This window comes from Acomys minous (genome assembly GCF_964271855.1).
Source record: "Acomys minous genome assembly, chromosome: 8".
Taxonomy (NCBI): Eukaryota; Metazoa; Chordata; class Mammalia; order Rodentia; family Muridae; genus Acomys; species Acomys minous.
Window position 1 is genome coordinate 104,510,692 of NC_140489.1, and position 14,852 is coordinate 104,525,543.

Consider the following 14,852-nt stretch of genomic DNA (forward strand, 5'->3'; position numbering starts at 1 on the left):
ATGACTTAAAATATTCTAGTCACTGGCAGGCTATACAAATAAAACAGAATCTCAAACCTCGTAGGGCTTGTTGAGACTGCCAGGCTTCCAGGATGTGTGAAAGGCAGGAGGAGGGGTGGGGCAGCCACTACCCCTCTCCTGCCCTCCTCTGTATCAGCAGCAGCTGCAGTGCTCGACACATCAGAGTGTCTCAAAGCCGAGTCCGACTGGAGCAGGCCTGACAGCGCGCGGGCACATGAAAGCCATGGCAAGGCTTCCCTCCCCCGTGACAACTTTAATTATTTGAACAGGAGCTCAGTGAAATAAAAATAAAAATAAAATAAAAAACCAGAATATATTCTAAGTGGCTCCCTAGTTTCCTGCAGAAAATAGCTTGTGGCAGGGAAGGGGAACTGAAAAAAGTCACGGTGTTCTCTCTGCCTGTGGCTGGGCTAGGCAGGGGTCTTTAAATATTCCTGCTTTATGTGCGACTGTGCAAAGGGCAAGAGGAGGTGAGGCCTGCTGGAGTGGTTGGGCAGGAGTGGCTGCAGGTAGCCGGAGAGAGGACGTGAAGGCTTCTGGGAGACCGTAGGAGTTGGGTTGGCACAAGGCCCCTGCTGGCTTTTGTCTTCATTGTTGGTGGGCATCTGATCTGGTTCTGTATGCTCTTCCAGACCCTCTCTGTCCACAACCTCTGCTTCTGCGCCATCATTTCTGACTTCTTTTCTGACTCATACTTCTAAAAGGCAAAATGCATTATGCTGCTTGGGGAGGCAGGTTTTGGGGGAAGCTCTGCATGTACTCAGCATGGATTTTGCTCACAGCCCATACATTTCAGAATCCTCAAGGATGGAGAGTGAAGATGCAGAGACCCAGCCTCAGTGACATCCTCCAGGAAGTCAAAAGTGGAGCCCAAGAAACCCCATTTGTCCATTTTCCAAGAGACTACAGGTGGAGAGGCGTAGACTCAGTAGCTAGCTCAATCCTATATTTGGAAGGAAATTCACCAAAGAGGACCTCAGTTCCCCGTGGGGATGCATGGATGACTGAGGGTGTTTTGAGCCCCCATTTTGAGGCATTCTGCATGCATTAATGTTGGCAGACCAGGACTGGTCTGTCTGTAGAGAAAGTACTCTACGCTAGGCCTAAGTCCTAAAGTCCAGGTCAACCAGCCTATCCCTCCCTATGGGTCTGTCCCTCATTGGGGACATCCCCCAGCATGTACCTATCTAGTACATGGAGCCCTCTTAATCTAGGGAAGCCTTTTTAGAAATTGTGAGGTTCAAAAACCCAAGTCAACCTCAAGGGCCTTGCACAGCAATGCAACAGTCACTGGTGCCCCTGCTGTTGTAGCTCTGCTTCCTGCCACCTGCACGGAGGATTTGGGAGCAGTGAGGGGCAGAGGTTATAAACCTGGACACAAGCATTTCTATTTTGGTTGTGTACTTACCCCTCCCCCAACAACAACCACAGCACATTGCTCTTAACATCGAGAGCCTATCAACTTTAGATGACCGATAGTCTGAAAGGCTGATTGTGAAAGTCACAGTAGTATAAACACACACAAACATAAATGATGTGGCTATGGTGGGGGGACCCACCCCTTCCCTTCCATCGTGCCTGCTCAGGCAAGCTCTGGAAAAGGGCAGGAAATAACAGAAACAGCCTAGAGCAAATCTAACTGGAGGAAAAAGAAAGTCAAGGAAAACACCTGTCTCTGCTATTGATAAACTCAAAGGTTATCGTAGGAACGACAGAGTATTAGGAAAATACCGCTTTGCTTTGACATTTCTTCCTCTGAAATTAGGCTCATATTAAACCCAGCAAAGAATAAATTTAAAGACCAAATGCTCCTAAGGAGCCTCCTGCCCTCTCAGGTGGGCCAACCATCTGTCCTCACTTAGGTTTCCTTGCAAGAAGCCTTCTTGTCTACGAACCTGCTCTGAGGCATCTCACCAATGACTGTAATTCCGCCATCTGCACCAGATACTGTGGCTTCTCAAATACAATTTATTTTAATGAATCTATTTATTTCTGCCCAGACTTCTTCCAAAAAGAAGTTAAGGTGTCTCAGAGTTACACAAAGCTTGATAAGATGAGAGAAATAGAGAGGGTAAGAAAGATAGGTCAAATGCACATTTGTAAAGTCAGGTAGCTACAAACATACTTGTTTGTTTACCAAGGCGGGGTCTGTGCTTTAATTTAACCATTCATTTGATTGAAAAAAAATCATTCGTATGTCTCTTCTATTCCTGGCTTTACGGTTGAGGGTTTTTTTTGTTTTTGTTTTTTTTTTTAATTTCAAGAGAATCGTAGAGGGCTAGAGTTTGGTCCCTTAGCAAGGGGAGTCTTGTGTACTTCTGCAAAAAGCGTTCCTTCCTGGGATTTCTACCAGCTGAAGGAGAAGGTGCAAACCTGGCCAGTTTTAGAATGTCTACAACTTGAGAGGAAACAAATTACCTTAGAGGGTGCATAGCTAAAACTAAATCAGACAGGAGTTTCTTCTGTGGGTTGCCACAAATAGAGAACTGGCAGAATCTAAGCCCTGAGCTGGCCTTCTGTTGTATGCAAAAAACGTGCAGGAGCCATAGGGTGTGTAAACTTCCCTGGGTGTGGCGTGTCTTCTGTGTCAGATGCCTGGCAGAAACCCTCTTCTTCTTAGCCCATGCTCCTTGTGTTTATACGGGTTTCCAGTCACTGCTGTAGCACTATTTCTGTAGCATCCACTATGCTCCCCCTGGTGTCTTAAGCCTTTTACAGGCATTAACCAGTCCTTATCTTTGTGGGCTAGGCTAGATAAATATAATAGTATCTCCACTTTCCAGGTAAGGAAACTGATACCCTAAGAGGTCTGTTAACAGCTACCCTGACAAATGGTACAGTCAGTCAGGGTGGAACCTGTATCCGATTCAGGGCACTGACCAAGAGTATACTGTGTTATTGTATGTATGGGGGAGTCCTACATGGATTTCTTGACTTCTGGAGAATATGATCCATACTTAAAAAAACATGTCACCAGGCCTCAAGTCCTCACACTCAAGAGACAATAGCTTTAGGAGTCACGTGGGTAGTACTTTGTTGTACCTTACTAAATGTTACTGTTGTCTTAGTAAAATCATGTAAATAGATTTTGGATGCTTTTCAGTGTTCAAAATGTATTATAAGAGATTGGTATTTTGAAAAAAATGATTTTAAAGAAAGACTTGCAAATTCTATTACTCTTCTCTATTATGCCTATTATAAGAAGTATTTTTTTCTGGGTTTTCTTTAATCAAGGTCCTACACCAAATATTTGGCGTAGCTGAGTATGGGTCTTTACAGTAAGCCCCTCTGCCAATGGAGCTTTGCCATGTGGATGGATGTAATGTGCATAAAACATGGCAAAGGCAGTTCTCCTGTCTTTCCCGAGGAGCACGATCAGTCCAGCTATCCAGGCTCCTTTATTAATCTGTTTTGATTCATCTGGAAGTGACCCAGGGATGGGAGAGGAAGTCAGAAACACCTAGAGGAGTCTAGACACTTGCCTCACAAGGAGAGTTCTTCATTGGTGCAGGGAATGTAGCACTGGTCACTGTTGCACTTTCAGAAGTGGAGACATCCGTGGTGCTGAGCGACAAGGCGTGGCCTGGGGAGGGAGGGAAAGAGCCACAAATGCATTATCACAGGGCACCGAGGGGAGCAGTTAGTGGACTATGCAGAGTTCTGACTTAGCCCAAGAGCATCTCTGAGGATGCTGCTTTCTTTTCTACAGTGGACAAGGAAGCCCACTCGTGGTTGTCGACAAACCCCGGCTCATGTTAAATCTTTCATTCCAAACTGCCTAGGAGGTCCCAGCACCATACTTCTGGCTACTCCACTTCTAAATTCTGAAGGTCATGAGTTTCAACACAGGAGCAGCCTGAACAGGGTGGACTCATGGGTTGTCATGGCAGAACTTGCCTTCCAATAGTCTCATGACCTTCACTCTCTTTACCCTGCTCCAGAGCCCAGGTCATCCTGTGGCCCATGCCCTTCCCAGACAGACTCATTTCTTGTCTTCTTGCCCTGTTACTTGGCCTGAAAATCTTGGAGATGATGACCTGCCAATCATCTTGGTGGAAGGAAGAAAGCTCTTTAATCCTCTAGGAACCACAGAGCATTTTGAAGATGGCCAGTGCTATGGAGATGGGAGCTCTCATCATTTTAGGGGTCCATGAAGCTCCAAACAGGACTCTAGTCCTTCATTTTTACCTTCCTCCATCTCTCAGTAAAGTTTGATGTCGAATTGCTACTACATACTGAACGTGAGTGGGTCCATAGCAGCGTTATCAGGACAGGTTCAAGACAGCAGAAAGCTCAAGACCAAGGAGTTGGGTTGGACAGATGGACAAAGACAAATCAGACAGGTGGGGTCAGGTGGGAGCTTAGTAACTATAGAAAATATAATGGCCCATGAATAGAATTTATGGAAAGGTAGATGTTTCCTAGGGCCAAGACCAGTGGTTTGAGATTTAGAACTATTAGCACAATGAGGTTCGGTGCTGGAGAGGTGGTAAGAGCCATGCCACTGAAGCATCCACCATGACTGGGTAATTATTTTCTATCATGTGACAGGGAGAGCTATCAAAGTGGGAGCAGATATGAGGGACTTGTCAGGCTGTGGGCCCCCCTCCCTGCTCTTATTGGACCCTTCTGCACATAGGCAGCTAATCTGCGAAGTAAGGAGAGCAGGAGAAAAATCAGGAGCTGCTGGGCCCTTCCTATCTGGAAGGGGCCTCTGTAGAACTCCACTCTGGGGGCAGGAATTCAGCCTTAATGTGATAGGGCCACTGTGAGTGTATCCTGGCCCAAAGCCAATCCTCTCGGCTGTAGCCAGGTCTTAAGATTGAAAACAGAGCCATGTGGGCTCTGGGTTCCATCACAGTGGATCTGGACAGCATCTTTATCACTCCTCGTTACTGGTACCCCTTAAAATAACCCACAGGATAATGCAATGTTTGCTTGGAAAGAAGGGTTTTGCTGAGGGTGTCTTGACTTCCACCTAGAGAGGACAAATGCAGAGGAGGGGTGGAGACAGAGCCCCTTCTCCAGGCCCATCCTTCCTAGAGGTAGATGCCTGAGTTCATCTCTACGTTGTTACTGGGGACAGATCAAGATGGAATCACGGCTGGCTGAGACCCAAGCTTTCTCCAGCCTGTCTTTGGGGACTATGCTGGCCTTGCTGACCCTCTCTGGTTCCAACACCTCTAGATGGTATCTCTGAGAGTTGGCGCCAGCCATCTTGGATAAACATGGCCATGTCTTTCTGGCACTGAGCAGGGAAAGTGGTGAGAGAGACATTAAAGAGTGGAAGACAGTTATTGCCAGCTGCAGTTGGTGGAAGTGGGAGACTGCCAAGGAGCCTGGGCCATGAGAAATAAACCAGATATTGAGCGAGGTTCCCAGGGCACAGCCTAGGCAAGTGACTCAAGGCTTCCCTATGTCCCAGTCTCTCCAGGGATATAAAGGGGCTATGGCTTTCTCTATTTCCCAGTGAATTATGTGGCTGACTCTTGGGAGGACTTCAACTCAGAATAAAAAGGGTGGTTTTATTAGGATTATTCTGCTGATTTTCAGCTGATCCCTCACCAGAGCTCCATATCTAAATAACAAAATGTGCCATTGAGCTTGGACGTGTTCAGTAATTCTAGAGCTTAAGAAGGGATGAAGAGGAGACTGGGTGTGAGCACCCCAGCTAAGCCTTGAACAGAAAACTGCATGGAAGATGCCACAGTGTGCTGGGTTGGGGCCCAACATCTCTTACCCGTCTACATGGACACTAGGGTGGGCATCAGGGAGAAAGGAAGAGAGTAGTACCTTGGTGGTCATGGGTACGGGCATCCTTTAGGGTCTTCACTTGCCACTGGGGCACATAGGGTGAGAGTAAACCTTGGGTCCAGCCACAGAAGCCATCTTCGAAGTTACAATAAAAACCAGCAGGAAGTTTACCTGTGAAGAGATCACAGGGCACGATTATCACCAGAACACCAATGGCAAACAGTGTCAATACCAAGCCAGCTTAGCCAGGGATGACCAAGTTATCATCGTCAGTGGTGGCCACCCAGTGAGAAGAGGCCTCCTCCATGGCACCGTGTGTGTGTGTGTGTGTGTGTGTGTGTGTGTGTGTGTGTGTGTGTGTTGGTTAGTGATTCTCTGATCCTTTATTTAAAGTGAGATGGTGCTAATAACTTCACAGCTCTGTCTTGTATATGACAAAGGAGAGGCTGAGAAATGGTAAACAAATGCAAATAGCCGACAGTCATCCCACTGGGATTAGAGCCCAGATTGTCTGCTTCTCAGGTCTGTACTCTTAATGCTGGCCTACTAAGAACTTGGTCCAAGCGAGGGCAGTGTATAGTTAGACGGCTTACAACTGTAATGTTGACACAATGCCAAGAGTGTGGTGGTGGCGGTGGGAGTATCAACCCAAGTCACCCCTGTCTTGCACAGACATATATTGTTCACACATTTCTTCCGGCCCCATTTTGCTTGCAGCGAAGTAAACCCATGTGCTGAGTCCTGAGCAGTTTGTTGGGTGAGCAGAGGCGGGGCGTGTCTTACACGGCTCCAGTCTCTGAAAAGCCCTCCCTTTAACCTTCAGTCTCCCTTTGCTGTTGTGACTAGGGAGCACTTGTTTTCCAGTGACCCTCAGGCCTCCTGGGTCCCTGTGGGGCTGAGGCCTTGCCCACGTCAGTGCTCCCTGGACAAGAGCTGTAGATGCTGTTTTAAGAGGTGACCTCCGGGGCGGGACGTTTCATTCCTGTAAATCACCTGGGTAACCCTGCTTAAGCCACCTCGGCTACAGTGACCTTTATAGCATCTTAAGGTTCAGCAGCAAGGGGGCACAGGATCCTCAGCAGCAAGGGGGTTCAGGATTCTTTCCTTTATATCAGCTTTCTATGCCCTACATATCCTAGGGTTCCCCAGAAAAAAGGAGCAAATAAAACTCACTTCCTTCAGTTTCCTTTGAGAACGGGCTCTAGCTGGTTCTGAAGCCCGGGAGCGGGTGGGCTGTTTTAGGTGAGGCACTTTTGACAGCAGCCTGCGGCTCTGGGCCTAGCTATGAGCAAACAGCGGGCTCCCATCTCCACTTGGGAGAGATGCTCTCTGAGAGACCCACCGCTCTGTACGTCCTTCCTCTGTCTCAGACTTCTTGGCAGCGGTGGGTGGGTGAGGGCTCTCCTGCTTCCTGGCTGTGACAGCGCCGTAGTGAATTATTACTCATTTCCCCCCGATTCTCTGTGCATTTCACACAGAGGCAGAATTATAAATTAAAACAGGCTGTCACTGACTCTAAGCATCTCTTCCCATTTATACCCCCCTGAAGAAATCATTTCCCCCCAAGCCCTGCGCGTTCTTCTGATTAAAAATCCAAAAGCTAAGGAGATCTTTCTGTTTTATTTTTCACTCCCACCCTCAAGGGATCCCATATCCACTTCTTGCACAGAAACCAACTGGCAATCTAGAAGTGACCTTCTAGGAAAGTCGTGCTTTAACAGCCAAGGATCACGGGAAGGGAGTAGGCTGGTGGGAGGAGTCAGAGCAAGAGCTTAGAAAACCCCGCCCCCCAACCCTTTCAGGTACTGGCACCACCACATAGCATCGGTAAGCAAAGCTAGGGGGTCTAGACCCAGCCTTTCCTTTCTGTTGGGTTCCCTTAGGTGGGTTACTTCTTTTCTTAGACCTCTCTGGCTTCCCTTCTGTAAAGTGGTTTCTGGGGTGGCGGGGGGGTGGTGGTGGTGGGGGGGAGGAGGACGACGACATTAGTTTCTCTTCATTGGGTTGGTTTTAGGGTAAGATAGAAAGGATGAGGGTACAAACAACTATAAGCAAAGTTGCAGAGAATTTATAAACAGCGCGGCAGTGGCATTCCGCATTGCCATTTACACCCACACCAGGGGAAGTCGCCGAGGGAGGGGACTCGAGCAGCTAGGGGTACCCTCGGGGATAGGGGGCTGCGACAGGCCCTCCTTATCTATCAGGACAGGCCTCCTAGAACTGCTTGCAGGGGTGGGGGATGGGGGAGTCCTATTTACTTTTGTCTGAATAAAGGGAGAGGAGGCAGGCAAGGCAGCTAGGCAGGTCACTGACATGTTTACATGACAGTTAAGCTTTGAAGGGAAGAAGGGGGCAGAGAGGATGCCCATCTCTTTAAAGCACATCAGGGCAGTATGCTCTGAGAGAAAGGCACTCTGGAGGGAGCTGGTATGGGTATGTGTCAAAAACAAAGACCCCTGGTGGGTTAGGGTGAGGCCAGGAAATCATTGCTGGAGCTAGGTGCTCAGCGTAAGGCTGGCCCATCAGGCTGAGTCTATCAGCATTGCCTCAGTCTTTGATTGTCACCTCTTGTCCATCAGCCCAGGCACCTACTGTGTACATGGCCCACTGCAGGTCTTTAATATCTATTTGCCAAAGGAAGGAAAGGCAACAGGTTTAACCGTTAACTTCTTGTCACTGCAAACGGGCTCCAGGGACCAGGTCCCCTCTGTGGCCTCTGGTTAGAATCTGTCTTTTAGCTAGCTCTCCAAGGATTCCCTGGAGAAGTGTCTCTCTCACAGAGTTGTCCCTCCCCACCCCTGCCCCCCTTCTTGGGCTGTGGCCAGGCTTCTCATGGGCTGGGTGGCAAATAGAGTTGTGCTGGGGGGGGGGGTCAATCAATTCCACCACATTTGGCAATTATGACACCTGATTCCACTCTAAGGGAGACAAATGGGCAGAGTCACAGGGACGCGACCCCAGCCACAGCTGCGGAAGCTGCCAAGTGTAAATGGCAAGCCAAATGACACTTCTTCTTTCCCTTCCCTCGTGACAACTCTGTTAACATTTTTGATAAATATGTGTTACACATTGCCTTGAAACTATGGAGTCATGGGGGAAAATGCTAGAAGAAATACATCAAAATATTATGGTTATCTCTGAATGGCTGAAAGGGAGGATTGTGGGCAATAGTTTTTCTCTTGTGCATTTTTCTGGATCTTCCAAGTATTTTACAACCAAAATGTTTTACTTTATAATAAAGAAATAAACTTAAAAGAAAAAACAAACAAACAAACAAACCTGGTTTTGCCTGGAAGGGAAGCACATACCCACAAAACAGACGAGATTCTTGGGTCCCTGGAGGGGGAGGGGAAGTAATCTACCTGCACAGCTAAGTGAGTTTGGGAATAAAGCAAAGACTTGTGGCCCCTTTCATGGGAGCCACACATCATAGCGGCTGGGCCATTAGCAGACACTTTCTGCCGGGCGGGCTACATAACTGAGAGGCCTCCCTAGGATTTGGTGATGTTTTTAATCTGAAAAGCAGGCATGTGGACAGGAATTACGTAACAGAGAAGAAAACCGAGAACCCTCCTGCATCACAGGAAAGTGATGGTAGTACCCTGGACCTCTGTGGTTGTTCTCAGCCTCCTTTGTTCAGAGAGTACAGCGAGGTTTTGTGCTCAGCACAGCAGCGGATGCTGGATGCTGAAACTCACCCATCAGGTGGGTGTGGCCTGCTGCGTTCCAGAACAAGAGTTGGCCTCTGAAGTCTGACTGAAGCTGAAGCACTGCGCAGTCTCTGATGACTGTTTCAGCTCCCTGCTCTCTGTGACCATGAAATAGGTTCATCTTGGGAGAGAATACCTGGTACCTGGCACCGCACGGAGCAGATGTTGGCTGCTGGTACCGTCAGAGCGATGCCTTCCAGTATCAGTGGTGTTACAGGGAAAACAGCAGAGATGCCAGAAAGAATAGGGCCATAAGCGAGAGGAAGACAGGTGCTCAGACCTTTGCCAAGAGCTGGTGGGGAGACTGCACCAGTTCTCTTTTTGAGCTAAGCCTTCTTTCCCAGCAACCGGCTTCTGGTTCCTGCAGCACACATGAGTGTTCTCCAGGGTAGGGCTGTCCCTCTGACGGCTGGGCAGAGCAGCTTTTTCAAACATGGCTGAAAAGGCCACTGGGCTTCATGTTCCTGACCTTGGTGCCCAAGCCTGGCTGTCCTGAGCCTGAGAGCTGCTTCCGGAAATCCGTAATGACAAGCTGAGGAGAAGTGGGAGTTGCCCCCAAGCCACAGTAACGGGGTTGGATCCAGAGGTCTCCGGAGCTCTAATCGCAGCTCTGTTCCCGACATGCTGTGTGACCCTGAACAAATCAATTACCTTCTCCCTGCCTTCATTTTCCCAATTGTAAATCAGGGCATGGCCCTGCCTAACCTACGTCCCAGGCTGGGAAGTGAGCATCAGAAAACTTTAAAAGGCGTTTGTAAAATTACAGAGCGCAGAAGCACTGCCGGATATGCCGCAGGCGCAAATAGCTAGGCGTATGCATATAGACTGCTGCCCAGGGTACTGTGGGCAGGCCGGGCTACATTTTGCTGTGAGGATGCTGAGGGAAAACGGGGAACAAAGAATGTGGGCCAAGGAAAGTGGGGTTGTGATCTACCTGCGTAGCTAGTGACTTTAGTTTCCTTTACAATTCTTCATGAAGTTTTATATGAAAACATACCGCAGGGGCTGGTGATATAGCTCACTTGGCAGAGTGCTTGTCTAGCGTGCATGACATCCTGAACCTCCATAGAACAGAGCATAGAAGTTTGGGCCTTGGCTACAAAGCAAGTTGAACATCAGCCTAGGATATCAAAAACCCTGTCACAAACAATCAAAACCTATCACAACTCCATTATCCTTGGGACACCTCACTTGAAGTGTTTGTATAAAAATAAGATTAAAAAAAAATTAAAAGTAGATGTCTATTGGTTTGCTTCAGTGAATGAATAACCCCCTTTTAATTTCCATGTGGTCCTGATGACTTGGAGGGGGCAGGGGCAGGACACTGTTCAGTTTTTAAAGTTATTTGCCCAAATTCCCCAGATGTCAGTGGTATCTGTGGTGTGTGTGTCTGAGCCCTTGGCCTGGGCCCTACCACATCCCGGCTTCCCAGCTTTCGAGGGTCCACTCTCTGCTTCAGCCTTGAGCTTTCGTCCTACTGCAGATTGAGTCCTCATAATTTGCCTGTACCCTAGGACCTGGCATGTTTTCTAGCTCACTACAGGTGCTCCGTGTTTGTGGTTTCCTTGGCAAAAACCTAGAGCTGGGCTGCTGAGAGCACGCTGTGCAAGTGGATCGGTCATGGGTGGGGAGTCCGCAGTACCCTGCCTAAGGATCAGTGTGGCCACAACAGTCTGTGTTTCTTTATGGTGCTTAAGTTTTCCAACTTACCCACTCATCAGTCACTAGTCAGTGAGCACTCATCCCATGCCCAGAGTCAAGAGAGATACTGGCACTGCAAAGAATACTAGACCCATCCTCCCACAGAGAGGAAGTGAGGCCTGGGGCCTACCTCCATAACACATAAGTGACACATATCTGCTAGGATGGCTAAAGTAAAAAGGCAGATGATATCAAGTATTAGCAAAGAGATATGTTTATATATCACTGCTGGGCTTTTAAAGTGGTGTAGCTACTTCGAAAGACATTTTGACACTTGCTTAATATATTACATGTAGAGTAATTATATGAACCAAGAATTTTATCCTAGGTGTATACAGAGAGAATTGAACACTTGTCTGTGCACAAACTGATATGTGAATATTCATAGCAGTATTATTTACAATAGGACCAAACTGGAAACAACACAAATGGCCATGAATTAGTGAATAAATGGGAAAATTGTAGCATATTGATAGAACGAAACAACATTCTGCAATAAAAAAGAATACAGGGTTGGTATGTACCATGCTGTGCATGAACCTCAAAAATACTAAGCTAATTGAAGAAATTAATAAAAAAAACCCTCATATTATGTGATTTAGCTTATATGCAAGGCACAAGGAGGTGCATCTTTATAAACAGAATGATTAATGGCTAGGGATAGTGGCAGAAAGGTGGGAGGAAAATGCGGAGATTGCAAGTCATTTCTTTTATGGGGTGGTAAAACGGTCTAAAATTAAACCATGGTAATGGCTGTACAACCCCACAACTATATTAAAGAAGTGAACTGTGTACTTTAAATGAGTGAGTTACATGGTATGTGGTCTGTATCTCAAAAAGCCATTGATAACAAGATTTGGAAATGATCATGAGCAGACACACTCAGTTGAGTAGAAGGAGTATGCAGGAGACAAAGAACTAAATTGTACTCGGTGGACACGGCAAGAGGAGGGCTCCTGGAGGGATGGAGCACTGGGGAGAGTCTTCAAGGAGTAGCTGGGACTCAAGAAAAGACGTGTGTGCTAGGCAGGGAGACCACTCAAGCAAAGCCATGGAGGTACCATGGAGACTCAACGTGGTTTGATATGGCTGCAGTTGGTGTGCACAGAAGATGGGGAGGAAGGGCTCGGGAAGTGAGTGCAGTGTGGGCATAGAGACTTTTAATGTCACACCACTGGGTCATGCTTCATCCTGCTCATGCCCTCTGGGCTCAAAGAGGCAGACAGCAAAACATAAAAGGCAGTTTTACTTTCCTTTTGAAAAATGTGCATGTGTGTATGCTTGTTTGTCCATATGTGTCCCACGTGCATGCAGGTGCCCAAAGAAGCCGAAGAGGACAGTAGATCCTCCGGAACTGGAGTTACAGGAAGTTGTAAGCCATCCAGTGTGGGTGTTGGGGACCGCACTCCCTCCAGTCTTTCTAAGTGAGGTTAGAGCTCTTAACCACTGAGCGAGCCATCTCTGCAGCCCCTTGTTTGTGTCCACAGAGCATGGAGGACTGTGCTGTCTCTGGACCTCATATCTTAGCTCTACATTTTAGGAATTGTGCTGCCAGGAGAGCAGACACACGAGTCACTGGGTGTTAGGAAGGCCACCGAGACGTGCATGCACGGGATGACCATGGGCATGAATGGATAGGATAAGCAGGATTGGAGTCATCCCCGTGGACTTACTGCATAGCTGGCCCTCATCTTCTCCTTGGGCACAGTCCTGGTGGAAATCACAGGCTTGCCCAAGCTGGAGCACCGTCCCATTCCAACAAGTGAAGGAGCTCTGCAAGGCCATCTTGGAGCCTGGGGATGTTCCTAGAAGGCACACAGACAGATACATGTTCCTTGTTAGTTCAAGCCCTTGAAGGCATCTGCTGGTCTTGTGAGAAGACTGCGCCAACCACTTACATGCCAAGACTCGACAGAGATGCCACATCCCCAGCGGACCACGCTCAAGGCCAATAGAAGAATCAGAGCTCCTCACACACCCTTATAGTCTACTCAGGATCTCACACTCTGTTGATGGGCTGAGGACTGGCCCGTATTCTCCCAGCATTTCGAGATTCTCAAATCTGACTTTCATGTAGCAGAACCTCCTGCTGGAGGCCTTGTTCCAAACAGCTCTGCTCTCAAGGTAGAATTTGGGTTTCCAACAGGAATACCTTGCCTGGTATAACCTCCCTAGGCTCTGATATCTGATCCTAGCATTGGAGTCACTTACTGAGCAGATTTATAGAGTAGAGGCACTTTCTGCTGTAAAGAGCGACACTCATCACTGCGGGAGGTGGACCTGACTCCTCTGTGATTGGCTAGGCCAACAACGCCCCTTCTCTATCTGGCTATTGTCTGGTCTATGAAAGGATGGATTTTGATTATATTACTAAGATGCATTCCAGTTCTCAAACCCTTAGAGGAACCACGTCTTCCAGGAAAGAAGGGAGGGCTGTGTCTTCTAAGGAGCCCGTTAGCAGTTATTGTTTCTGAATTAACACTGATGCATCACAGTAACTAACCAGCCCGTTGCCACTTGAGTCTCTTGTAAACCTGAAAGATCAAGGCCGTGAGGAGAAGGAGCACACTGGCCTGGCATCATCTCCCTTGTTGAGTATAGGGAAGGACAAGTCTGGCTTTCACTTTCTGATATTTAGTTCTCAGTGTGAGCTGGCAGGCTCTGGTGGTCCCAGTGAAGATGAGCAGCAGGACCCACTTGGGGTGGCCCTCAGGCATGGCTGCAATAGCGTCTACTCCTTGCCATGGCAACTGGTGCCTTTACAGGCTTCTCATACTGTTCTCTCATCTTTGTACTCCCGATGGCCCTGGAGCCCCGCCTCTCTGAGCCCCACATCCAGGTGAGTTCCTATAATTTTGGCTAAGGAGCCATAAGTGGTCCCCACCCCCCAGACACATGATCTTTAATATCTCAAGTTCTATGATTTTTTTTTTTTTAGTTCCCTGGAGTGCTTCCTATGGCATAGACACTAATATCATACCAAAGTCCCTTGCTTCTGTAACCCTTCTGCCTACCTTGGCACATGGAGCTCTCTGAGGCAACTGTGTTATCTATGTTGAGGTGGGATTTTTAGTGATGTGCTTGCCTTTAACTCAGCCATGCTCCTGTAAATAGCCTCAACAAACTCATCTGTCCATCAAGCCAGACTTAGGGGCAATGGTGTCTTATGTATGTCACCGGAGCTCTATCTGGGATGAGTAGATATTCACATTTCCCCAGGAAAAGCCACACAACAGATGGTCACTTGGCATAGTGACACTGGCCTCCATCCTGGCTGGACTTGCTCTGAAACTTCTGGGCATAGGGGAATAGGCCTCATGTCTTTCCAGGAAATCAAATCTGGTCTCTTTAATGTGTTCCTTAAAGTTACAGGATGGGGACTCGGTCCTTTTACTGTCTCATCTCCTTCTTCATGAACTTAAGATTATGTGATGATGTATTAGCCATGTAGGCCCAGCTCACAGACTTCACCTATGACAATCCCTAAACCTTCTTCCCAGCATGCACTTGGCCTTGACACCATTCAACTGGGCTCCAGAATGCACAGGCAAGTTCTTATCATCCTCATGAAACTGGCTGAACTGCTGGCCATTCTCCAGCTCTCCCCAGTCTTGGCCTCTAGGAGGGTCACGATCACTGTGCTCAGTGGTCATTTCTAGAACATGC

The 14,852-nt window shown here is 47.9% G+C and overlaps 1 protein-coding gene across 1 annotated transcript in view; it reads right to left on the reverse strand.

The window, feature by feature from the left end:
* ALK (ALK receptor tyrosine kinase) overlaps positions 1-14,852 on the reverse strand; it is a 710,702-nt gene that overhangs the window by 114,642 nt on the left and 581,208 nt on the right. The window contains exons 6-8 of the mRNA XM_084791237.1: positions 12,860-12,991; positions 5,815-5,946; positions 3,504-3,604 (exon numbers count right to left, since the gene is read on the reverse strand). Of these exons, the coding sequence (XP_084647363.1) occupies positions 3,504-3,604; positions 5,815-5,946; positions 12,860-12,991 (365 nt within the window). The remainder of the gene's footprint in view (positions 1-3,503; positions 3,605-5,814; positions 5,947-12,859; positions 12,992-14,852) is intronic.